This window comes from Ceratotherium simum, chromosome 4, assembly GCF_057802395.1.
Source record: "Ceratotherium simum simum isolate JZ-2026a chromosome 4, ASM5780239v1, whole genome shotgun sequence".
Taxonomy (NCBI): domain Eukaryota; kingdom Metazoa; phylum Chordata; class Mammalia; order Perissodactyla; family Rhinocerotidae; genus Ceratotherium; species Ceratotherium simum.
In genome coordinates, this window is record NC_141903.1 from 55,973,076 (window position 1) to 55,999,771 (window position 26,696).

General features: G+C 40.6%; 1 protein-coding gene across 4 annotated transcripts in view; it reads left to right on the forward strand.

The window, feature by feature from the left end:
* The window catches only part of SEMA6A (semaphorin 6A), a 123,940-nt gene that overhangs the window by 43,341 nt on the left and 53,903 nt on the right, over positions 1 to 26,696 (forward strand). For all 4 annotated transcript variants that reach the window (XM_004420285.3, XM_087429908.1, XM_014796583.2 and 1 more), the window contains exons 2-4: positions 19,765 to 19,902; positions 22,150 to 22,267; positions 26,609 to 26,669. In XM_004420285.3, coding sequence (XP_004420342.1) covers positions 19,803 to 19,902; positions 22,150 to 22,267; positions 26,609 to 26,669 — 279 coding nt within the window. In that variant the 5' untranslated portion in view covers positions 19,765 to 19,802. The remainder of the gene's footprint in view (positions 1 to 19,764; positions 19,903 to 22,149; positions 22,268 to 26,608; positions 26,670 to 26,696) is intronic.

Here is a 26,696-nt window from a genome sequence, read left to right on the forward strand (position 1 = left end):
TTTGTGTTACTGTATGAATACCAGCATCTTACATTTCATGTATATTTCAAGAGCCTGTATTTGCAAGTAAAAAGGCAAACACTGTGTCAGTTGCTGTGTGTTAGCAGGCGTGTATACATAACAGGGTTTCTGAGACCAGCTAGCATTGAGGCCTTTAAAAAAGAAAGTCTGGTGCAATCTGTAGTAACTGCTTCAAGGATCCAATCCCTTATGAGGTAAGCTAAGTAGGTAAATCTAAGCCTTTCTGGAAAAATTAAAATATATGGCATTTTTCTCATAGTACATATGTATTTGTACTTTATTTTGTGGTTTGTGATTGACATATCTGACTTCCCCATAAATTGTAAATCCTCTGAGGACAGAGATTGTGTATTCGATTATTCATTCATTGATCCATTTATTTATCCATCAAACATTTGTTAATCCTTGCCAGGTTCACTGTCTAGTGGTGTGGGGAGATTAGTAAACAAATAATGTCAATTTGATTGTCATGATAGAGCTCTTTCATGTGGAAGAAAAGCGAGAGACATTAGTGATTAACTGTCAGTGGGGATCAGGGAAGACTTCACAGAGGAGGTGATGTTTGAAGAGTGTCTTAAGGAAAGGGTAGCAATTCCCTAGATAGGAAAAAAAAATGGGAAAGAGAAGTGGGGTAGAGCGGGAAGGATGGCAATAGGGAAAGCATTGGGAAAAAATAACCTAGCTGAGGGAAGAGTAATGCAAGAAACGAAGAATCGGAAGGAGAGAAGAAAAGAAAGCAAAGAAAAATCCAATAAGAGCCATTGTTCCACCCTTCTCTAATTCAATTTAATTGTGAGAAGTTCTCGACCTTATTGTTAGGGGTGGTTCATTGAAACCTTGGTGTATATTCTTAATCCTGGGCAGCAGGCAGGAAAGCCAAAGTGCTAGGGCAGGGCACTCACCTAGGACCACTAGGTGAGAAGATTTTAGAGAGGTTCCTAATGCTGCTTCCTCCCCAAGCTCTTGTACATAAGCCATCCCTCGTCTTTGTACTGGCCACAGTGCCTGAGACAGTGTCTTACTCATCAATAAAGACAATAAATGCTCAACTTAAATTGCTGAAAATAAATAGAAGTAAAGGGGCCTCTCCCTTTGAGGTGTTTGCAGGGTAGTTGGGAAGAGAGAGAGGAGCCAGGTAGATTAACACCGGTGACCACAGGCTGTTCCTCCTTTTTACATTGACATGGCTCTGAAAAATGCATGATAAAAAGTGCAAGCCTCCCTCCCCCAATAGAGTAATTTGACTTCCATGAAATTTTGGTTAAGCACCAAACTGCAGTTACCAACTTCTCAGAATGGCAGCTATACCTAAGTGAAGCAAAATATGGGCAGCTCCCATGCAAGACACAGAAGTCTATGTTTGGCAAGTTTGGAAGTATTTTTAGGAAACAAGTGATGCATAAGTATACAAAATTCAAAATGCTGAAACATGAGGATACTTAAGAGTTTCCAAATGCCAACCCCAAGAACAAAGGGGATTGAAAAGAAAATGGAAGCCTAAATTTATGCTTCCAGGGGCTTTTAATCCAAATAACAACTTTATGAAGAGAAAGCATCATTATCCCACCTTACAGTGGAGGAACCTGAGGCTTACAGAGATTAAATAACTAACCCAAGGCCAGTTAGCCACTAATGGAAGGAAAGGGATGGAAACCCACTAGAATATCAGCTCCACGAAAGCAGAGACTTCTTTTGTTCACTGAGGAATCCTCAGTGTCAAGAACATGCCTGGCACACAGTAGGTGTTCAATAAATATTTTCTGAAACAACCCAGACTTCAAAGCCTGTGTATGTCTACAAAGTGGTCAGGGTCGAGTTAGTCACAGAGAAGACAAACTTTTGTACTTGCTCCTGGGATAAAGAATTGTCTAGATAGGCAAGTGGGCAGACATTCAGTTGAAATAAATAACAAACTAACAGCAGTCAAAACAAACAAGATAAGGAAGATGAAGAGTTAAGAGATAGTATTGCCTAGGTCTTTACCCAAAATATTTTTTGTTGTACTAGTAGAAAAATGTTTTCCTTGTCATTGAAACAATAGCCAAGACAAAGCATAGAACATCTGACGCCTAAAGAATATCTTCCAAAAATTGTGTGTGTGTGTGTGTGTGTGTGTGTACACACATAGTCATGCACACATTCTGTAGGAGGTTAGGAACCTGTGAAAATAAATGGTTACATTGAAAGATGTCTTTAACCTTAACTGTAGCATTTGCTAGTGGAAACTCTGTAATTACTGTTGTGTTTTTGGTGGTGACTGTTCATGATTTTTTTTAAAGGTCTGACAGCTGCCCTCTTGATATTTATGCTTTCTTGTTAGGGAGTCCAAGATTCACAACTCTGAGCTTGTAATGAGAAAAAGAAGACAATACAAATAACATGAAAAGGAGTATGAATTGGATATCGCCAGAGAGACAAATCACATATTCTATGCTGCTTTAATTGGAAAACAGTCTTTCATGGGGTTACTTTCTCTTCAGCTGAGATAATTAAGTCTGGGCTGACACTGGTGACCAGCTACTGATGATATATAGTCAGTTACTAACAATGCAGCAATCAGTAATCAAAATTTATATTTCCCAGGTTACCAGGGCACGGTGGAAAAGAAAAGCCGTTTTGATAAGGCCATGCGATACCCTTTCTAACGCAGTATTCACATGGCCTCTACTCCATAGCATCTGGGTGGGTTAATTAGGTCTGCTTTATTTCAACTCTGTCATAAAAGAGAACATACCTTTTGTCTGTGTTTACATTAAAAATACTTTGCAAACTCCATGCTGGAAAAGAAGTTTCTGCATGGCTCCCTGTAATTTTTAATGGACTAAATTATATTTTGTTAGTGGTTTGGCATGAGGGTAGGTGGGCATGAAATAAACTTGGATATTTTAAAAGCCACTCCATGCAGCTGACACAAGTACACGTTTTTTGAATCATGATTAATTATCCCTGGCTGTAGCTGAAGGCATTGAAATGGAAGGGATTAGGATTGTAATCTGGATACCATTTGTGTTTATATCAGTGGTTCTCAAACTTGTCTGCTTACTAGAATCACCTGGGGGTCTTTTAAAATTTCCAAAGCCCAGGTCAAACCCCTGGGCCAGTTAAGTCACAATCGCTGGGTGTGGGACACAGGTGTCCTTAATTTGTGAAGCTGTCCAGGCGATTCTAATGTGCAGGCAAGTTTGGAAACCCCTGGTTTATCCTCACAGTATGATATATTTTTGTATTTACCTATGGACAGAGCAGCATATATTGGTGGAGTGAGGAGAAGAGAACACACGTGTTCCAATGGGCAGCACTTGCCTCCAAGGTTCAAGTTGGAGTTGAAATTGGAATGAGAAACTACTGTCTCCCACCCCAGTGAGAGACCTAAAGCCCCAAGAAGAGGAGGATAATGCAACCCAGCCGGCGAGAGAAGCCACTTCACGGTGGTTGAAATAGACTCCGGGGAGAAGGGGAACTGAGGAGGAAGAAATGAGCCTTTGCTCCTGTCTCAGCACCTAGCTCAGTGTTTGTTGAGTAAACAAGTAAAAAGATGTGAGAGGAGGAGACAGTCCCTTGTAGCTCATCTCCCAAAAAGGGATGCTGGGATAAGATGAAGGATACTTTTCATAGATCATGTCCCGATACAGTGGATCCCTCTCCACTCTGCCCTCTCTGCTCATCTGATCAAGTCTTGTTTTCTTTCTAGTTTAGTCAATGTCCCCTCTTCTCTGGGAGCAGTCATTTTGGGATAGTCTAAGGTGACCATTCCCAGAAGAGAACACTCATCCCCCTTCTAAAAAGTCGTGCATCCTTTGGGGATGCTTCAGAAGCAGCCTCTGGTCTTCCCTTTGCCATGGGAGGTGAATACTGAGAAAGGGCAGTGACGCCAGAGAACACGGAGGTAGGAGCCTGCCCAGAAATGAACATGCAAATAGAGGGGAAAAAAAGGTTTCCATACACAGCACTGGAATCTTGTTTATGGAAAATAAAATAAAAGTATGAAGTGTATTTGCTTTGAGCTCATCTGATTTTTCGTATTTGACTTCATTGTGCCCTGCCTTTCAGAGTTTGTTACAGCTTTATTTGAAAGCTAATAAATGAGGCCGCCATTCATATGGCATGCAGGCGAGTTTATGGTGTTGTGTAAACTACCAGCCACCATATATATCCATCTGTGTCGCAGATAAACTAAAGTTATCACTACTGACACTAAAATGCCTATAAACCTCCCTCATCCTCATCCTGTATTCTAGAACATTGCCATTGGCTGAACATATTGTGAAGGAACAGGATCCTGGGAAAAACTGTGGGAATTGGCAGGTATCAGTAGGCCTGAGTTCCAGGACTGCCTCTGGAGATTTAGATTAAAAAAAAAATAATTAGTTTTGTTTTATTCCAAAAATGAAACACATGCACAAGAAAAAAATTCAAAAAAACATAAAAGAGTACAACTTAAAAAGTGAGTTTCTTTCCTACATGTGACCCCCAGTCTTCCTCCCTCAGAGATGAGCACTGTTACTAGTTGCTTGTATAATTGAACTGAAATATTCACAACACTTTTAAAAAATCGGTCAGACTTGGCGTGTATTTCAATTTTCATTTGAAAAATTGCCCCTTTTACAATCACTGTAGAACTCAATGTGCTGATATTTAAAAGTACTCAAAGCCACTTGAATCAAAATCAACAAATATTTAACAATAAGTACCTTCAATATACAAGATGTTGCCTTAAGCACGCCATTTCTAATGAGGATTTTACACGTATATTTCATATTTTTTCTGGTGTATAATCAACTAATCTAATTTTATGCCTTTGTTTTAAATCTTTTTCTCAGAAACAAAGGTCATCTCTTTCTTGCTCTCCACCTCCACTCCCTCCTTTCACTCTCAGACTTTCACAGATTCTCTGATTTGAGATCTGTTTTAAGCCCAGACATCTGGGTAGGTGGTACGTTCTGGCCAGAGTACGTCTCTCATACCTTCTCCAGATGGATTGGCTCAAGGATCTAATATTCCCCAAAGAAATAAAACTTCTTTGAGTTGCAAAAGAAGAGGAGCTGCAGCGCTCTCTGCTGCAAGACCTTTATGTGTTGAAGGATGAGAGATGGTCCATGACAGAGCTGACATCCCCACTCATGTCTTGTCTGCAAAGGGGAAACACCCCTATTCTGTAGCCCACTGAGGCATTCTGGGCTGATTGCACAGATGAGAACCCCATAGCCCTCTCCAACTCCAGCCAGCAACATCTATGTTTTCTCTCCAGCTGGCTGGCCCAGCTGTTCTGGTGTCAGGAGAAAGTTATGAGTCACTGGGAAGGGATTTGAGACAAGAGCGGAGTTAAATCATCTCTTGGGGTCTGTATGTCATTGGCAATTGAGCCTTAGTAACAAGCCAGTGGATGACATTCATCCCCAGGAAGGCCACACACCAGAGCTTAACTTTGTATCCCACACTTCAAGACCTTCTCTGAGCTTTGCAGAGATGAGAAGAGGCAGGCAGCATGGATGCCGCATGTTCCCACCCCAGAAGACCTGGTTATTGTCAATGATACTCCTTAGGTTATGACCATCTCTCTCTTTGCTTATACTTTTCGGCTACTGACCTAATGCCTATGCAAAGCTGGTCAAACTGAGATCCTGAATGAATGAGGCCTGGCCAAAGCCTGAGGACTTGCTCTTTGGTGCTTTGATTCCAGGCGTGTTATTTCATCAACAAAGCTGTATGGGCAGCTTCCAGCAAGAGCTTGAGTCAACAGCAGGATTTTGCCGGACCTTCTCTAGTTTCCTGCTTTAAGCAGTGCTTCCTCAGTACGTAGCAGGAAGGACTGGTCAGAGGATCCGAGAATCATAGGCAATCAGGCTCTCCATTGGGACCTTAAACATTGTCTAGTCTAGCCCCACATCCGATGTCTGGCTTCCCTGGACAATATTCCTTCCACCCCAGCACTCATCTGGCCTCCCTTACGTAGGCCAGTCCACGTTTGTGTTACTGGGACCACTAGAAAGGTCTTCCTTATTTTGAGCATAAATCATCTCCTTATAGTTTCTGCCCATTTATCTTAGTTCTACCCTCATAACTGTCTTCCAGGTTTCTCTTCAGATATCTGAAAATGCCTATCCTCACCCCTTGCATCTCTGCTTTTCTTTGTTTTAACACTGATTTGTCAGAAATTGTTCTGATGCTCTGAATAAATGCGTAACATTTATTCATTATTCAATGAATCTTTGTTGAGAGTTCATTGTGTAGTAAGCTTTGTTCCAGAAGGTGGAGATGCAGTGATTAACAGACAAACTTGCCCATACGAAGGTTACATTCTAATGGAGGGGAGGGACAGGCAAAAGCAAATAAAAATATAAATGTGGAAATATTAACCAAGGACAAATCCATTTCAGAAATATAGAATGAAGTGATGAAAAAGAAGAGATTGGGTTGTTTTGGGGGTCAGGGAAGGCCTGTTCAAGGAAGTGATAAGTTCTGAATGCCAAAAGTGAGCCAGCTATATGAAGACTGGGGTGGGGGGAAGATCATTCCAAGTGGAGGGAGCAGCTAGTCCATAAGGCAGGAATGAGAGCTGTGTGTTTAAGGAAAGCCAGGCAGGGTGGTTGGGGCAGAGTGGGAAATGGTAGAACAGAATAAGATTGGGTCAGGGAGATAGGTGGCGCTTTTTGCACCCAGGAGAGGGGATTTCAATTTTGTTTCTAATGCCATAAGAAGCTGCTATAGAGTTTTATGCAGGGGAGGACACGATCTGATCTATGTTTTTAAAAGACCATCAGTTGCCATGTGGAGAGTAAGTTGATGGAGGACCAAGTGGAAGTAGGGAGAGTAATTAGAAAGCAGTAACCCAGGCAGGAGCTGATGGTGGCTCAGAAGATCATAGGTAGCATGTAGAGAAGTGGACAGATCTGGCGTGTGTTTGGGTTATAGAATCAATATCTGGATGTTCTCTCTCAGTTCTCTGAACTCTCCTAATATTTCTTTTTATGTTTACATTGCTTTCTACTTTGTTGTAGCTGCTCATGTACTATCTCCCATGGTAGTCTAGGGGCTCCCTAAGGGCAGAACCCACGACTGAGCCCATGACCTCCATATCCCCCACTGTCCCAGCATAGTGCCTTGCTTGACGTATGCGACTCAACCATTTCTTGAGTGAATGAATGGATGAGTGAATGAATGAAGGTGGACCACTAACAAAGGTAGTTTCTTATTTTATTGAACATGGAAAATAAAGTCCTCTCTCAATGCCTATACACTTGTACAATATTTTCTCATGTCCATGTTCTTATTGGTAACTCCCAAAACGTTAAACAAGTAATCCATGATGTACAAAAGCAGTGCTCCTTTGGAATAAAATTACTTGCAAAAAAGTGGAAAAATTACCAGTAACAACTCTCAACCTTCAAATATACCTTTTGTGTGAGGAAGGAGGAGGCATCCTTATATCCCTCACTTTCAGATGGGAAAGCAATGCCCCAGCTTGGGGAGTCTTGCCCAGGCGCCATACAGCACCCTGCTCCCTCCTCATTGAAGATTCTGGAGGAGACTCAGCCTTTCTTTCATGTCTTAGTGCTGCCGGAAATGGCTGATAAAATAGATATGTGAAGAACACATCTGCCTATTCCTGCATAACACTTCAGAATGACTTTTCTTTTTTTACTCTTTGGAGAGATGAAGACTATGTTAACTGAACAGGAAGAATATCGCTGTTTGAGTAGAAAATTATTCTCCCTTAGTCTTTTAGTTATTCAAAGTGAACCTGGGGAATCTCCCTTTCGAAAAGAAGTTCATGCATTATTCCCTCTCCTTGTGTTCCATAGCTGTGTTTTTTCCATCTCACTGCTCATACCTTCAAATCCTTTCTAGTGAAAGCCTGGATGACCCAGATGGACGGACCTCTGTGCTTTCCAGTAACCAGGGGATGAGTAGCTTGCAGAGCCATTTATGCATTTCCTGTGCTTCCATTTCCTCCCCATGAAAGGCGAGCGTGTGCGTGCAGGGATCCTTGTGTTCTCCTGGGGTGACCAGCTGCCCGGGCACGCCTGCTGGGCTGGATGTGGGTCTCACACTCTCTTTCTCTCTGATTTATCTCCCCTCTTTTGTCTGACCCTCAGCACTTTAATTTGGTTTCTGCCTGTCACACTCAAGCTTATTGGATAATTTCATTTTTCCCCGATTCTGGTCTTTCTCACACAGATCGTAATTACGGTGATTGCCTGCTGTGCTATTAATTATGGGAATTGTGATTTATTTATTTATTTATTTTTAGATTCAGCGGTTAATTGGTGATAACCATGTGCTGTTTTCCCTCCAGATAATTTGGATTGCAGTGATTAACCTTGTGTCCAGGTTATCTGCTATTAACCATTTGCCTGCATTTTGTCTCAGAGTTAGAATTGATTACCATTGTCCCTGATGCCCAGTGTCCATTTTGTGAGAAAGAAAGGAGGGGGACCGTTTGCGGAGGGGCCCCTCAGAGAGGAAGGGAAGAGAATGTTTCCAACTCTGCCGCCCCCACCCATTGCCCAAGATAACAGTTGTCCTCCCAAAAGAGTCTTGAAATTCAAATTCTTCATTTCATTAATTAATCCTTCAACTTACTGGTATTATCGATGAAGAGAAAGTTGCAGGTATTTGAAAATTAAAGGCAGGTACATATAACAAAGCAGAGGGCAGATACTGCCACCTGACAATTCCCTCTGATTACAGGGATTGGAAAAAGCCATTACCAGGGTCATTCATGGCGGAGAGAAAGATCACAGGCTGCAGACGTTATGGCCATTCCTTTGGAGAAACCACCACCAACTGCACAAAAAGCCTGTGAAGTCTACCCATTTAGCACAGAGAGAGGAGCGACTGCTGAACTGCCTGTAGTTGCTGTCAGATGGGAGGAAAAAGGAAGCTCACCCAGGTCGGGGGTTGCTGAGCTGGGTGAGGCAGTCACTTCTGCTGTTGCTGGATTTCTCTGTTTACCCACGAAAGGCATTGAGACTCCCTCTACCAAGATCCCCTCTGCTTGTGACATCACTCGTTTTGTGGAAATATGTTCTTGTCAGTCCCTTGTATGGATAGGAGCCTGGAACCTTGTCATTATGAGCACAGGACAGAGGAAATTAAGACTAGATGACTCAGTCAGCAATTCCTAATCTCTGAATTATTCTTGCAAGTAAATTATGATATATGTTTTTAAAAATAAATAAAATACAATCACATTTTTTTAATTCTATGAGAATTTGACAATATACTGTGGGATGATTAGAGAGCTCCTGGGTTTAGCAAAACCAGTGTTGGGAATTCTGCTCTAAAGGATCTCCTTTCTCCTCATTTTTTATCCTGTTTTAATCTCTTCAGGGACAAATATAGTTCCACAGTCTGTTTTTTTGAAAACCTTGGAACAGATGTGTTTCGGAATTTTTAATTTTTCAGATTTTAGAGAACATGAGACATATACTCTAGTAGGGGCAACATCATGTAATCAAACCCATTAATATTTTTGCAGTGAAATGTATAAATATTCATCATATATAAATAAAGACTATAAGTGGTCTTATACCTGTTCAGGTCAAGTTTTGTCACCAAATGAATAGGAAAAAACTTTTTGGTTTTTGGGTTTTTTTTTTTTTTTTAATTCTGTAATTGCAAGTAAGGGATTGTGTACCTGTATATCCAAATTCAACTTGCTTCATCCATATCTAGAGGAACAGGGAAAAGTGAATCTTGTTCTTCTTTAAGTTTACAGAGAAGTGAGGCAGATTTAAAAACAACTACTACCACCAAAATAGTTCATCCAGATGCCGACCACCTTCGTCTCAGTGATCAGGACTTTAAGTCTTTTTCTGTACTGTGACCTTTACGTCACCTGTGTAAGGAATTAAGTTGGTAAGTGGTACAGACATTTAAACAAACCCATAATTTCCTGGAACTTACTCCTATTGGCCTTAAGGAAGCATATTTTCAGGATGTTTGGAAATAGTTATTAATTTTGAGGGTAGGATTTCACATTAAAAACAAATGAACGTTTTAAGGAGCATTATCGCTGGATTTGACTGATTTGGGACAAGGCATCTAGTGAATTGTGCTCTGTCTACCCTAATTCAAATTGATACCTGCCCTAAGAAAATTAAGCCAGTCCAATGAGTTGCTTTTTGTGTGTAAAGAAGATGAACAAAGCCAATAAAAATATCATTAATTTCAGAAAAACTTAGCAATATCTACGAAATTCAATAGTAAATTTAAATAGATTTAAATGTATGGGTTTGCAATTTTCATCTGAATCATTGGGACATAAAGCGGACTTTTCTTTCCTTTTAATAAATGAAGTGAATTTCCTAAAGAATATAAGAAAATTGTGGAAATTCAAGAGATAATGCTTCCATCTCATTTCTGTTCTGGATGTATCTAGACATACACAGACATAGAGATAGTCCACTGTGTATGTAGATATTTTACTGATGATGAGCACAGTCAGCAGTATCATGCTTTGTTATGGAACAGATCTTGAAATGATATTATGTCTCTCTCTATACGATTAGAAGCTTGTAGTCAAATATAAACTCTATTTTGGGCTTTCAGAGTACTGGGAGAGCATCAGAGCTCGTTGAAAGAGACAAGGAATACAATGAAACATGGCATGCAGTGAACACAAGAGAACCTGGTTCGAAAAGTCTAGTTGAAGGAAATGTTTTTCTCTTGCTTCCTCATCTTGAGACTGCTTTACCAAAAAAAGCCATAAAAGTTTGTAGGGTTTGGTCAAAGTTTCAATCATCTGTGATCGGTGATATTGTTATTTGGGGCTATTATTCAGAGCTCAAAAAGGGAGAGACTTGCAATGGTTTTGTATTTCTCTCCGAGCCACGTTTAAGTCGACTTCCACTCCAAAACGGGGAAAGAACACATCCCCGCAGCCATCTAAGCCCGAGCAGTCCCAGGCCAAGGGAGGAACAGGAAGGTGAGAGTTTTGGCTAGGAGATTCTGTTTTCTATTAACCACACTGAGAGGAGACAGAGGAGAAATTATTAGAGAGAGTTGTGCCCTGAAAGGGCAGCGATTGCTTTATTTTAGTTGAAATCAGTTCAGAATTTTGACAAAGGTTTATGAAAAATTCCAGTCATTAATATCTCTAGTTTACTCTCTTTAAGGTCACTGCAAATATCTTTCTAAGGGCTAGAGAAAAGTGCCTTCAATTTAGGCATGTTATTTTTGCCCTCTGTTTCATTTTTAATGAAATTACAAATGTACAGAAAACTAGGGAGAGTAATGTGAAAATAACTCACATACTCAGCCCCTCGAATGAATAAATACCAATATTCAGAGCTATTACTACAGAGCTTCCTCCTGCCCTTCCACTGCCATAATCTTAGAAGAAAAAAGTAATCAGATACGATCTTTATTCTCAGTTATAATTCTTTAAACTGAACTTTGGGTGAGTGAAAAAATCCATCCATTACTTTAGACAAATATTTGAAATCCCTTAAACAAAGATTGAAATGGTCCAATTTGAGTGTCGGAAATTCCAGTCATCATGGAGTTGTCCGTTTTAATGCCCTGCTGTCTGGACCTGGCCCTCCTACCGGAAATGTCCTCCCAACTGCCCCTCCTCTACCCCCTAGAGTCCACAGTGAACCCTCATGCAACCTGCGAAGGCTTTCTCCAGCCTTCGCTGAGCATCCCACCCACATCCTCAACAATACCTTCACCCTCCAGGAAGTATTCTTCCCAACAGAATTTTAAGTTCTTTTTGAAAAATCATTGTTGTCTGTTTATGTGTTCTCTTTTGGGACAATGGGCAGGAGCTGTCAGGCCCTTCTACTAAAAAGTGGCGTCCTGGGGGGCAAAGGGGCCTTTTTTTCCATCTTTGCCTGTATCAGCATCTAGCACAGAGCCCGTGCTCCCAACAGAAAGCTGGAAATCGGGCGATGGAAGTAATGAACATCAGGCAGCAAGCCAAGGAGAAAAGAATGAGTCTTGGCTTCCTTTCTGAAAGCAGCGTAATGTAGGGACAGAGCTCGGTGCAGGAGTCAGGCGCCCTCAACTGCTGCTCGGCTTTGCCGTTTTTGAGCTGCGCCACGTTTGGCAAGTGACCTCACTTCTCAGGGTCTCAGTTTCCTTAACAGTAAAATAAAGGGGTTATTTGTTTCTGCCTCTGGAGCAGATGTTTGAGTTCATCAATATTATAAAAGTTGAAAAAGATGGAGATGGCAAAAAGCTGGGGCGTGATGTGGGGAAACACGGTTGGGACTGTTGCTGCTTTTTGAGATGATGACAATTTTCCACGGTATTTTCAGGCCTGCTAAGATCATGACTATAGCTGCAGAGTCCTATGAGTCAGTCGACTGTATCTGAAACTCCCAAGCAAAGTGTACTAAATGTGTTGGCTCAGAGGTGTGTGTGTCGGGGAGGGAGGGACCGTGTTGGTAGAAAGAAAAGAAACTGTCATAAAGAATCACCTGAAAGATAAGACTTGCCTTCTCCCCTCAGATAGTAGGTTTACAACCAACCTTTATTTTTCCAGAAAAAGTTTTTTTTTTCCCTAAAAGGACTTCTGAATTCACAGCTATTTTTCTGTTCCTTTGTGACAATGGTTTCAGATCTAAAATGGAACATCTATCATGCACAGTCGATATTTATTGTTATACCCCATTGAATGCCATCATCACTCTCCAAAATGTGTTGAAGTTAGGTCTGTGGCATTTCCCTTTCCTCCAAAATGGGTGCGTTTATGTGTTTATTAATGGCTGAGAAGGGGAGGAGAGAAAGACTAGATGCTTTATTAAGAGGCTAGAGCTATTTTTCTCATTTGCATGAACCTTATATCTTAATGCAATATCACGGAACAGGTGGCCGATGTAGTCCCTGAAGACTGGGTACAGTAGAGGTTTCAACCAGGATCAATGGGCCCAAGTTGTTCCTAATTCCATTTGGGAAGTGTTCTCCTGTGGCCCGGCTATGCATCCAGTGGACAGTAGCATCCTCTTAATGCTGCAGTCCTTGAAACAGGGCTGCCCAGAGCAGTGAAGGACACCTGCTGTTTAAACATTCTAATTCTTGAAATGTTCTTCTGGTGCAAGAATAATCAGGAGTTCGGATCTCTGTGCGGCGGGTCTCCAGCATTCAGCAAGCTGGGGTTTCTGCACCAACACCTGCTCTGCCACGCTGTCTGGGCAGAGGTTCCTTACTCTGACTTGAGGGGTGTCCAGATCTGTTCGTCCTATCAGCTACTGAAGCAGGCAGCCTTGTTTTTACCCTTCATAACAGCCACTGTTTTCTATGATATACTGACTTTAAAACATCACTATCTGAGGAGGCCGCAAGCAGACAAGTGATTCCACTTAACACAGTGGTGTCACAAGATAATCAATTCCTTCTAAAACTGTGGTTGAGAATCATTTGCATCTTTCTCTTACATTAAGCCTGCAATCACAGGGCCATAAAGTTGAATGCGCCTTTGTGTGCCTAGGTGTTTGGAAGCAACTGCGGATTCCTTTTATAGGTTTTTATTACTGAAGCCATTAGGGACTTTCAGCCACTCTATCCACGTAAGCATAGATGCACCAACCTATATTCAACTATTATCTTAAGTGCAGTTTCCATTTATGCCAGCATCTCTCTCTTTCCAACCTTCCTCCTGTTCCCTTTTCTTTGATGTACTGAGAAGGACATAAACTTTGGCGTCACATAGAACTGGGTTTGCATCCCAGTTTCTCCTTTTTACTGATGTGCTATAAATATTGACAATGTGCCACTTGGCCATGTTACTTAACCTCCCTGAACCTCAGTTTCCTTGTGTGCACAATGGAGAGAATAAGGCCTGTCTTCCTGGGTTGCTGTGATGTTTAAATAAAATAATATGTGTATGTACCTCGCATACAGAAGGTACCTCGCATACATAAGGTACTCAATAAACTCTACTTCCACCCCATCTTTTCTCCATTTTCCACATCATTATTTTCCTTTGAACTCACATAAGTGCTGTGATGCACATTTAAAAAATGTGAGACAGACTCTCCTGCCTCTCCCAGAGGCTCACCTCCAGAGATAAGAAGCTTAGTGACCTGGAAGGGGGAAGGGAGGGAGGGAGACAGAGAAAAAGAGGAGACAGCTTCTTCTCCCACTGAAGAAATAGACCACCAGTTGCTAATCTGGGACCTACCTGAGAATTTCTTAAGGAATTCCAAGAAAAGCTATTAAAAGGCAATTTTTAGTATCTCAACTGAAGAATAAACAAACATGTATTGAGGGCTATGGTTTTTATGTGCATTATCTCACAACCAGTCTTGAGACACTACTTGACCCACTCTAAAGATGAGGAAACTGAGACTCAGAGATCTTCAGCATCTTGCCAGAGGTCCCAGCTCGTATGTGGCACAGAGGCCTTCAAATTCCATGTTTTTACTCTCTGCTCCCCTATGTTATTAGCAATAGTTGGATGTCATGTAGGAGCTTTTATACCAATTTCAATTCAGATTTTTAAAGACAGTCACCCTGTAAAGATAAAGATGATGAGGTCAGAAATCTGGAGCAGTAAAAATGAAAATATTACCCTTAGTGTAAAACCCAACTAACTGTGAATATGATTAAATGGTAACAACAGGGGCTCTTTGGCCAGGTTAGAACTACTTAAGGGACTTGAACTTTGCCCTGATGTTGAAACTAGGCAGTGTCACATGCTGTGGCTTCTTACTCTAGCTTGGGGCACTTTTCACAATGTGCACGCTGTGCCTGTTGCAGTCCGCTGACAGCGACGTTAAAGAGAGCCTGTTCCATCCCTCATGTTTGCCACATACAGTACCACTTACTGACACACTGACCACATGCAGTTTAGGGGCAACCGGGAGAGAGTGTAGAAGAAAATCAGCCTTGTTCTCTTTGGAAAGAGCACTCACCCAGGTGCACAGAGCTTTATCTGCCTGACCTCTGCCATAATCTCAGCGAGTGCCTGACACAACCACCACCAGAGCCGCCGGACTACGTTTCCCAACTTCATTTCCCGCTGTCCCTCCCGCTGTGTGGAGCTCCAGTACCCCACTCTGCCCCAACCCCTATTCCTCTCGCTCCAACCCCACACCTCCAGAATGTGTCCGTGGCCTTGAAAATGGGTTACAATGGAGTGTCCTGGCTCAGGGGCACACTGTTAGCATGCCCTTCCTTCTATTAATGACAGCGTGAATTGTTGATTACCTTTAAAACTTCCTATGATGTCAGTAGAAAATTTGCTTTTTAAAAGATTTACCAAAACACTGCAGTAAATGATTTTCCTTATAGGAAAAAAAATTGCCACTACCATCATTTCCTCTTTTTTTCTAGGCCACACTTAAAGTTATTGTCCAGAGCATTTCGCATTTGCAGGTTTCCAGATAAATTGTTTTTCTCATCATTACCACTTATTAAAATGTTCATTGGATGCCAACATTCTGGAAGGTGCTGTTGTTGTATTGAATCAGACACAAGTGATATCTGTAAGGCCATGTCCAAGTGCAAGTGCACTATGCACTGTTTGCTGTGGCTGGACATGCAGACAGTGTGTGGAGCAGCCCAACTGGGTCTTTAAAACAAGCAACGTCCATTGATTTGTTTGTGGAGACATTGGGTCCCTCAAGGTTCACCTGCCAAGACTGACACACAGCAACTTGCAGATGATGGTCAAGATAAGCAGAACACTTCACGCAGCAATGGTGATGTGCTTTTCCTGAGTGGCATGGAGGTTGCCCTCAGAGCTTCAGGGGTCAGGCAGGTGAGATTAGTGGGCGAAGAAGGCTTCCTAAAACAATGGAAAGTGGTGGGACTGTTTCCAAGTGGAGAGGGCCAGCCCCTCTACTTTGGGCAGCCACTGCGCAGCTCCAGAGTGTTGGCCATGTGGAATGTTGGCCAGCAAAGCCAGATCTCTGTTTTGTTTTTTTTAAGACACCAGAAATCTGGAGTTGTATGTTAAATCTTCTATTTTTTCCCTAAATGTTGGCAACTAATTTAGTTTTTTTCTTCTCCGTGAGCCAACTTTGGCCAAGTCCTAACAGTTTGTGAGCCCGAGTAGAACTTTCCAGGGCAGGGTTCGGGGAATAGTTGGGCAGAGGATTAGAACCAGTGTTGAGGTAAGTGTAAATGGTACTCTGGCTGGGTAGGCTTGTCGTGGCTTCTCAGTCCCAGTGGCTCTTATGAAGTTAACCTGATTAATCAGAAGTAAGATGTGCAATTTGTGACCTCATTCTCTGACTTCATCATCATTTCCAGTTCTAGTGACATCCCCTTTGCTTTATGCTTTGCTGACATAATGACCTTGCTGTATGACAAGGGTATGGGGAGAGGGGTGGATAGAAGCTCCAGTTACGGAAAATATTTGATCATTTCAAAAAACAATTATCAACATGAATGCAGTTACAGAATTTTCAGACACACCTCTTTTTAGCCCGTTCTGTTTGGTCTTCAATCTGGAATACCTGAAGGCTAGTTTCCTGGCCAATTAGCTTTCTGCACGGTGCATTTAGCTCATGGCAGGCAATAGTCACAACACCATTTGTGCATCACAGCTCTATTATTCAATTCTTAAAAATTGTAGGGGAAAAATTACAGTAGAAAGAATTTTTGTCTGGGCTCAGGATGTATAGAAAGCCAACATAATTCTTGCCTATCTGACTCAGAGTAAAGTTGTATAATTAGTTTTAGATGAACCTAAATAGATCTAATAAATTCACCAAGCAGATGCTGATTAAAATTAATAATGTTCTCAAGGATTTTCATGAGTTTTGTGGGTTGAAGAAGAGTAAGATTATAACTTTATAGTAATGGTGTATTTTACAAAGGCCATTTCTCTTCAGGCTGTAAGAATAGCGGAAGGTTGAGACAATTAGATGGGAAAATTCAGGGATAATAAGCTTACTTTTGAAGTAAATGTTTTTGTTTAGAATGCTCACCTTGACAGTCTTCCCATTATCTAATTTTCTGGATAGCTGCTTAAGTCTAAGTCATATGAAGCCTATGTACGCTCAGTCATAGGAGGGAAGTCAACAAATGTGTGTGGATGCCTATAAATATGCTATATGTGGGTAGCACTTTTCAAAGTTTCAAAAATTACTTCAACAGCCTCTTTATTTGCAGCAGCCCAGCTAGCTCAAGATTTTGAAACTCATTAGGAAGTTCTTGTTTGTTTTTATTCTCCAGGGCTGGTGCCAGTCTGTATTGCTATGGTCTTAGCAGGGAGACCCAGCCCATGTTCTGCAGGATGAGAAGTGATTGACTTGGGAATCTCTCCACAAAGTAATCACTTCAACAAGAAAATATATTGTCTACACGTTTACAAGGGTTAGAGCCCAAAGTTTTTAGGAATGGAAAGATACATCAAAACCTTAGCTGCAGAAAATTGTAAAGTGTTCATATAGACCGGCCAAGATTAACCAGTACTGCCAGAACACTTTTACCCATATAATGTACATGTTAACAACTTGGTGATATGATGATAGAAAGACACATAGAACAGCTATTTTTCCTGGCATAGAGCCTTAGTGTAAACCTGGAGATATTTAAATAACTCATCTCAGCCATGATCCTGGCTATGTGTAAGGATTAGAAGAAGCCATTGCATAATAGATTTTCTTTTGCATGCATCGCTCTTCCTGTCAGCTTCTAGGGTTGAGAAGGTTGCATCCAACCCATGCAATCTTAAGATGGAAAAAATTAAAATCGGGAGACATAATAAAATAGCAGGACTTTGTCTCCCTAGCTTGTAAGACATTTGTACAAAGATGAATGCAATTGTGGAAGGATGATAGAGACTCATTTGTCATGTCAAGAAAAATTAATCTTTAAAAGTATACATATATTCCCAAAGATTTCTAAAGGAATGAGAATCAGCCTTTTGAGTATCTATTATTCTTCCATTACATGCTGCAAACTCTCTGGGGTAATATGCTTCTGTATAACACTATAATGCTGCTCTTGAGCCCTTGGTAAGTGTTGCCACTTCCTCTTCCCCATAGACTTTCTCATCTAAAATCTAACAGCTGACTGGTGTCCAGTTTATGTTTTAGTTACTCCTGTTACTGATTTCTCCGCTTTGATGTTATACTGAACAGGAGCCATGAGAAGCAAGTAAGGGCACCTGAGAGCTTCTTCCCTTTGGGTCCAGGTTCTCTAGAATAGGAAGAACTGGAAAATGTATGAATGAATGGACTGTTGCTTTTAACCTGTCTATAAATACATGTTTAAGTCTCTTGGTAATGGATCACCCTTGTGAACAAGTAATCATTTAAAGTTTAATTTTTATCTGCACATCAGAGATGGAGATATGGAATTGCTCAGGTTTTTCTCTCAACCTCTCTCCCTCTTTTGATTTTCAAGATAAAGCAAATTAATTAATGTGCACTTTTCAATTGAAGAAATGATTAAGACCCAGCTGTGTCTGTGAAATTAAAAGTTGCGATGCAACACTTGGGACTTGTTAATGCTTTTTTTGGCATGAAGAAGAGCGACACAGGTATCTAATATTAAGTGGTGCTCTAAAATGCATAAGTTAGCAGTTTATTTGCCAAATTAACTTTCAAAGACATCTAAGTTACTAAGTTTGACTTTTCTGCACACAAATCTTATATGATTGATGGACTACTGTAAAATAGCTTTGTTCAAAAAAGATAATCTTTAGCAGGCTACTTCAAAGGCTTTACTACCCTGGAAAGATGAAAAGATAGGCCTATTTTACATTAATTTCCCTGATAGATCAACGCTTACTTCAAATATGCCTGAGAATTATGCAGTATTTACTGTATGATGAGTCTTCTTTTACTGTATCCAGCAGCCCCCACATGGGATTGTTTTTACTTCTAAGATTTAGGAGAATTTTTCTACACATAAAGAGCATCTTTAAGAAAATACAGATGGGCAGAACAGTATATCTGGCATTTTTATTCACTACTGTTTCATTGCAAGGTAGTATTTGAGACTAAAATATACAGAGATATGATTTTGTTAATCAACAATACCATTTCAGGATGTGGTTTCAGATTCTCCCTATAGCATTCTTCATAGAGCCCGAAAGGATCCATTTATTTTTTTTTAAACACAGATTATGTGATTTTATTTATGTCTAAGGCTAGTAGAGAATTACATAAACCAGAGGTGAAAATCTCAGCTGAGGGATCAAGCAGGTAATGGATATCAGCGAACAAGGCCAGTCATAGGTGTGTGTGTGTACCTGTGTGTGTGTTGGGGGTGGGGGTGGGGGCGTGGTGCCTGAAGGGAATTGTCATTTAGGTCAGTATGTCAGATATTCTGACTTTTATAAAGAAAGTTAGAAATCTCCTAATTTTTCAATATTGACAACTACTTCAAATTTTTTAAAGATCCTGGGCTGGCCAAATAAAACAAGTCTAGGGGATGACATGATGCTGTAAACCTGCTGAGAAGAAGAAAAGTGTTTACGTTAAAAAAAAAAATACTTTCTCAGTTTCTACATTTTTGGAATGCAGTTTCCTAATTGTGAAGTAGTTACCGGTAATGGCCTAAAGATGGCACAGGACAAAGGAACTAAGGCTCTGTGTCACGTGTTTGGAGAAGCTTTGCAAAAGGGTTCAGATGCATGGGAAGGAGGGTGCAGTGATAATGGATACAGGTTCCTTATGTAAAACATAATAATCAGTGAATTCACAATGGAAAAGATGTGAAGCAGAGGCCCCTTTTCTCTTAAATTTATCTTCAAGGCCATTTTATTTTATGGAGTTGAATAAAGCTGACTTGCAAATAAATAAATAAATAAATTCCTTCTTTGCTCTTTGGCAGGGTGAAGTAGAGAAATAAAGTCTCCCCGCTGAACTACTATGAGGTCAGAAGCCTTGCTGCTATATTTCACACTGCTACACTTCACTGGGGCTGGTTTCCCAGAAGATTCTGAGCCAATCAGTATTTCGCATGGCAACTGTAAGTATCCACGATCTTCCTCTCACTCTCTCCGTTTGCAGACATTTTAGCCTGCATCAACTAGCAAAACATAAAAATTAAAAACTTAATAAAACAGGAGACCTGTTAGTCACTTTACTTGTGTAGATGGCAAAGGTGGATAATCAAGTCCAGCCAAACTGGTAGGATGACTGTTGTGTAACTCCTTTGTTACATGTTGTTGTGGGGACACGTGTGAAGATTTGAACCATTCCTCAATGCCTCCAGTGAAGTCTCAATTACTGCAGGGAGGCCATGATCATGCCTGAAAAGCAGCTGTGAGAGAATATCACTATCATTTGAGTATTGCCAGTATTGCACATTTTCATATGTAACTAATATATGGGCATTGTTACAAGATAAGAACAGAAAATAAGACTGTTTTGGCATCCCCAAAATTAGGGACAAAAATTAACTTTTTTTTAAACTTAGAAGTTATATCTTTGCTAGAGTTGGGTAGAGTGATTTTGAATTCACAGAGGACCTATTTTAACTGTTTATAACTTTCTTTTGGTCTCTGCTTCATTTTCAAGGGTAGAAAGCAACATGATCTGAGAATTCAGTTGATTCCTCAAAAGAGGAAAGTCCTACCTGTGTATGGGATGGAGCAGTCGATTTACTACTTTTTTTCTTCTTTCCAAAAGATAAAATATCTTATCACAGAAAAGGTGAAAGAGAACATTCACCCAAATATCTATTTTCCTACTAATTATCCCAAAACAAACATTGCAACCATAAAAAAGGTGTTTAACAGTAATATGGGCTACTAAGGAGACCCATCAATGCCCAGCTTTCTGCTGGATGGCCTAGGTTGAAAAATGAAGGTGAGGTGGCAACATTTGACACATAAAACAATGAGAGAACAAAAGTCAGGGCATGATTAAGGACCAAATTGTATAGTTCGAGATCATTGTTCTTGAAGTGGCAGAGTCCACCTAACTCAAGGTTAACCAAACCTTATTAGGAATTAACCAAACATTAATAAGAATTTATTTATCTCCATTTGAGATAGGTATTCTATCTGTGATGCCCTTATACAGAAGAGACCCCAGCCCAAATGTGCTGCTGAAAATCATACTTCAACAGACACTCAAAGTCTTGATAGTAGAGACAGGAATTGTTTTAGCAAGCTCCTTGATGAATGGGTAGATGAAATTTCAGAGCAGTGGAGGGGAAAGCACAAAATAATCCCATACCAAGCTTGATTGTGAGTAAAATATATCAAGGCTCTCTAATAAGATACCCACTACGGGTTAAGCCCAGATACTACAGGGGTTTAAAGTAGGGATCTCAGCATAAACCTCTGCATGGTTTTCAAGTCTTATTTATACCACCCCCCCAGTGGAAAACAACTGCCTTTTAAATGGGACTCGTCTTTCTTTCCTTCTTAGTTTCTTTGGAGGATTGCCAGTGCTCTGGAGATTGTAGGTTTAAAGGCAGAGAGATTTTTGAGATGTAGGTATTTCTAAAGGTCAGATATTATTACAAATTGCCCGCTCTCAGCTAAAGAGAACTGTAGGAAGGAGAAATATGCTCACTGACTCTCCAAGTCAGGGAAAATTCCAGATCACCTGACTGGCTACACTCAGTTTGACCCTGTCCTGTCAAAGCCCCCATTTCTGTGAGATTAGCCAATTGCTTAACTCAAGAGTGAACTTCCCACAGTTCCTAGAATGCCAACCAACCTAGCGGGGCTTCCTTCAATAGTAGATTATTCCAACTGGACGCCTGTGGAGACTGTATTTTTCTTCTGGCTCCTGGATGAGGGCTCTCGCCTCCAGACCACATTGCCTTTGTGGTGATTGATGGGAACGCTGCTTTGAAATAGTTTTGTCCGGAGACAAGATCTTTGGCAGACTGCCCCTCAGGCTTAGCACTCTAAAGAAGATGAAAAGAAAACTGTGGAAGAAAAGAGCACCTTCATGTAAAGAGTTCACTAGCAAGTTTAACCCCTAGAAAGAAGGACAAGTCAGAAATTGAGGTACTTAGAAATATAAGTCCAGGCTTATTATCATCTGGAAATGAAACTGTAACTTGATCATCCTTAAAGAGCACTCTTCTGTCATAGTATTTCCTAAAATAACAGGCACATTGGAGATGGAAAATGGTGGCATGGTCTGACTTAAATATGGTTTTGTTCTGTGGCTGGGCCCCCCTCCTCTCTCTGCCCTGTCAATTCTTGGCCTGATTTCCACTTCCCTCTCTTGCCCCCATCTCCTCTTTTCACAGATACAAAACAGTATCCGGTGTTTGTGGGCCACAAGCCAGGACGGAACACCACACAGAGGCACAGACTGGACATCCAGATGATTATGATCATGAATAGAACCCTCTACATTGCTGCTAGGTGAGTGGCCTCTTCCTCACGTCTGCCTTCAGAGCATCCGAAGGTCCTAAGACCTAAATGTACCCGCCGTGGGTCATTTTAAAGATCATGACATTCCCAAACAAAGTGTTATTTAATTTAAAGGCTACTTTAGTTTGTCGAGCAATCATTCTTTCAAGATTTTCTGTGTCTGTTCAACTGTATGGATTTAGACAGAAATAATTGCATATTTTGGAGCTCAGACTCAAATAATCCACTGTTTACCTTGAACATATATGCAAATATTTACTCAAGCTCCCAGTGGAGTGCTTCTCTCCTTGATACTTGTTTGTTAAATTAAGTTGAATGGATAAACATGTATTATATGCTGTGTGTGTAGGTGTGCGTGTATTAAACCTGTTTGTAATTTTGCAGTGAATACAGAGTATAAATCGTTACTTTAACAGAATGGCAATAGCACTCATTTTAGAAGAGTTTTTGATTTGGATCTAGTAAGAAAATACTCATCCCCTGGGGAACTGTCATTTAAACAGACCATGTCCTCAGGCTGAATGGCATGGTAAGAATACTGCCCAAACAGGGATTACCTGGATTTAGGCTTTTGTTTTCATTCTACTCTTAATTTACCTGGATAACTTCTGTGACCATAAGTGTCCTCTGTCAAAGGAGAAGTTGGGTTAGATTAGCTTAATGAAGTCCCTTGGGATTCTAACAATATATGAGCCTCCATTTTGGGGGCATGTAGCTCATTCAAAATAATTCTAAATGGAGCCAGCCCTGATGGACTAGTGGTTAAAGTTCAGCACACTCTGCTTTGGCAGCCTGGGTTCAGTTCCCAGGTGCAGAACCACACCACTCATCTGTCAGTAGCCATGCTGTGGCGGCAGCTCACATAGAAGAACTAGAAGGATTTACAACTGGAATATACAACTATGTACTGGGGCTTTAGGGAAGGAAAAAAAATTCTAAATGAATAGCAACAAGGAGAACTATCTTGTGGGGTTCCACTGTGGTCTTTCCTGGATCTAGATTGATTAATCATTTCATACTGGGAAGAAGAAATAGAGATCATGTTTGCAGTACTTGTCTGACTGTTAGCATAAGTGAGGAACAGGTAAATAATGACAGTGCTAGATTCTTTTAAAACACTTAGATGTTCTGAAATGACAAGCGATGCAACAAAGTAAAAAAAACATTGGCTAGATTAAAATATCCTGTGAGTACCCCATATTTTGTCACAGGGAGCAATGCCAAAACACTTTTAAAAAATTTTACTTCACAAATACTTATATAGTACATATTAGTTGTATGTGCTATATCAATTGCAGTTATAGTTGTAAGTTCTTTATAAATGTTAATTCATTCAATCCTGGAAAAAAAAACCCTATGAGAAGGAGCTATTATTATCCCCATGTCTTATAGGAGGAAACCAAGGTACCAAAAGGTGAAATGACTGCGTCAAAATGACTGAAGTAGGACTTGAACCGGGATGGTCTTCCTGTTCTAGAGTCTGGGCCATTAATCCCTGTACTATGCACCCTACTGAGCAACAGAAGTGATACTATTTGTCCTGGCAATAACTTTCTAATAGCAGTAGCCCAAGAACATAGGCATTGTGGGTATTCATCAAAAAGCATTCCAATGAGGTCGTCAGTAGCCAACCTCTCTAGTAGAATACCAGCTCCTTCTTAAATATCATTTTTAGTTTCCTAAATGTAGCAGGGCTGGAAGACTACATTTGTACCTAATTGTCTAAAGGCTAGTCAAAACAACTGATTAAATATTGGATCTGTGAGAAATAGGTTGACTCAAGAATCTTCTGTGAATTGTTCACTTTGCAACTGAGTCTCTAGGGGAAAAAACAATATAATGGACTGCTCATACCTGATGATTTAGCATGGGTGTTGACTGCAGGTCCAGGGTGTCACCTGAGTTAGGAATAAGGTGCTATGCAAACTTAAAAAGTGAGCATTATTTGAGCTCCTTAAAACCAAGACAGTTTTATCCTAACCGCCACTCCAAAAAAGGAGACAGAAGAAATGGAAGGAAAAAACACATTCACTTTTTGAAAACTTTAGAAGAGACTCACCTTTCATTAAAGGTCAAATTGTAACACCCTAGCACTGATATATTGGTTTTCACTCTATACGAAGCCACTTCCTTCAATATATACCCTTGTAAAAATTCCTAAAGGAGTTCCGTGGCAGCCATATTTAGAGTCTCTCCTCTCCCTTTAATTTCACATCTCCCAACATGGCCTTGAGAGATCCGGGTTCCTAGGCAGCAAGTAACACGATTTAAAGTTAAATCCGTCCCACAGGCTTGAGCCATGGCAACACAGTTCAGTGATGCTCACTGGAGGGGGGAAAGAGGAAGTCCTAGGATTAAGTCAGTTTGTGTTCAAATAACTTAATTCAGTAAGAAGAGCGTATGAATCTTGGGATGCACACATGGGTGGTTGGGAATAACCCCCGACCCTGGTCTGTGGTTTGGCATAAAGCGCTGTTTCTGTTTGCTGGGCAATGTGATCTCTTGGATATTGAAAAAGATTGCCATTGTCCAAAGGAGATTTCCTTCACGGAATTCTATTTTTAAAAGGCTTCCCAGTTCTTCTAGACAATTGGTGTCAGCAGTCGGAAGTCAGTCCCATCCAGAACCCAGGGATTGAGTGAGGCTGGATGGCAGGAACTCCTTTCAATTCTGCTTTATTATTATCCATTTTGTAAATTCTTTCTTTTTAATCTCTAAACTGCTCATTAACATAAATAGGCCATGCCAGAAGGGGGCAGTCCTAGGGCTTTCTGAGGAATTGCCAATGCATGTTAATCAGTTGTTAATTTACAATTCATATATTCAGCTCCTACTTAAAGTTTGGAGGGGGAGGCAGGGCAAGGAAAACCTAGAGTCATCTCAAACCTGATACCAAAGTAATAGGCAATTCCATTCCAATAATGAGCTGACCCACAGTACCCCCAATAAAGTCAAACAAGTAATAAATGAATGCAATAAAACTGCCTTGAAATTAAAGAGCAGGGAGATTCTGGCACCCTACTGAAGTTTGAAGAACTTCCCAATTCAGCAGTTTACAAAACAGGCTCCCCATTCTCCCCCTCGCCACACACACACACACATACACACACAGACACACATACACATTCTCTCTCACAGTTCAGTAGCAGGCCAGGGAATTTTGTCAGCCAACCGCCTTGACCCTATCCTTTTATTTTCACATGAGAGAGCCTGTTTTTAGTTCTATTTTCTCTGTTGTACTTTCCCTAAAAGCGGTAGCAAACAGATTTCCAAAGAACTGGGAAAAAAAAATTAAAGTGAATCCTGACAGCAGATAATTCCTTTCTTTCTTTCCTTTTTTCTTTCTCCCCGCCCCCCTTTCTTTTAAGTAATGAGGGGGCTTGAAAGTCTGCATGGGAGCCTTGAGGTCCTGGTTTAAAGCTGTGGGTAATTTTCCAGCCCCAGGATTTCCTGCATTTTAGAAAAAGTCAATGTTATTTCAAGGGAAAATGAGCTGTTTTGCTTTCCCTCACTAGCCCCCCATCTCCCCAGTTGAATGTAGTTCTTTTCTTTCTTCTGAATTCCAGACAAAAACGCCCTTGTACTCGGCTCACACAGAAAGGGATGTTTAAATATAGCCCCACACCTGAGCTGCTGATTCTGTTTCTCTCCTTCCGAGGGGAGATTGGCAGCAAATCTTAAAGACAACCAAATTCTCAGCAAAACAGGAAGGTGAACAGAAGCAAGAAATGTAAACTTTAGCTCAAGTACATTTTAGACTTTAATTGACCATCATGGTGTGAAGAAAAGAGTGGCTTCTGGAAATAATTTTACCTTTATCATCTTCCATCTTGTCAATCAAATCATCAAAGCTAAGACTGAAAATATGTTTTCTCAAGAGAGATGGAGATGGAGATTAGCTTTTTGTTAACCCCATAGATGAACAAATGTGGCATATTGAATACCAAGTGTTTGGTACATGAATTTGAAGATATTGGAAGGGCATGTGAACCCATCTGTCTTCCAGTTTAGGGGCCAATTTAACTTTCAGAGTCCTCCCTCCTGAGCTACATATATACAGACGTTATAGCTTCGGTATGAGAGAGACTACAGGAAAGTTTTCATGAAAGTTGTCGCTTCCGGCAAGACGCCACCACTCGTCAGAAGGTGCCGAATGTGATTCGGAGGCATCTCTTGCAGGCTGAACTCCCCCTTTTCTTGCATGTGGATGTCTTGTTTTTTAATAACATGGATATGGATTTATCTGCCTTGAATGAGATATATACTCATTCAGGAAAAAATGAACTGCCTTGATTCTTGTGTTTGACATTGTATTAATTTTTTTGTTTATAGGGACCATATTTATACTGTTGATATAGACACCTCACACACAGAAGAAATTTATTGTAGCAAAGTAAGTAGTTTTAAAATCATCTTTCTG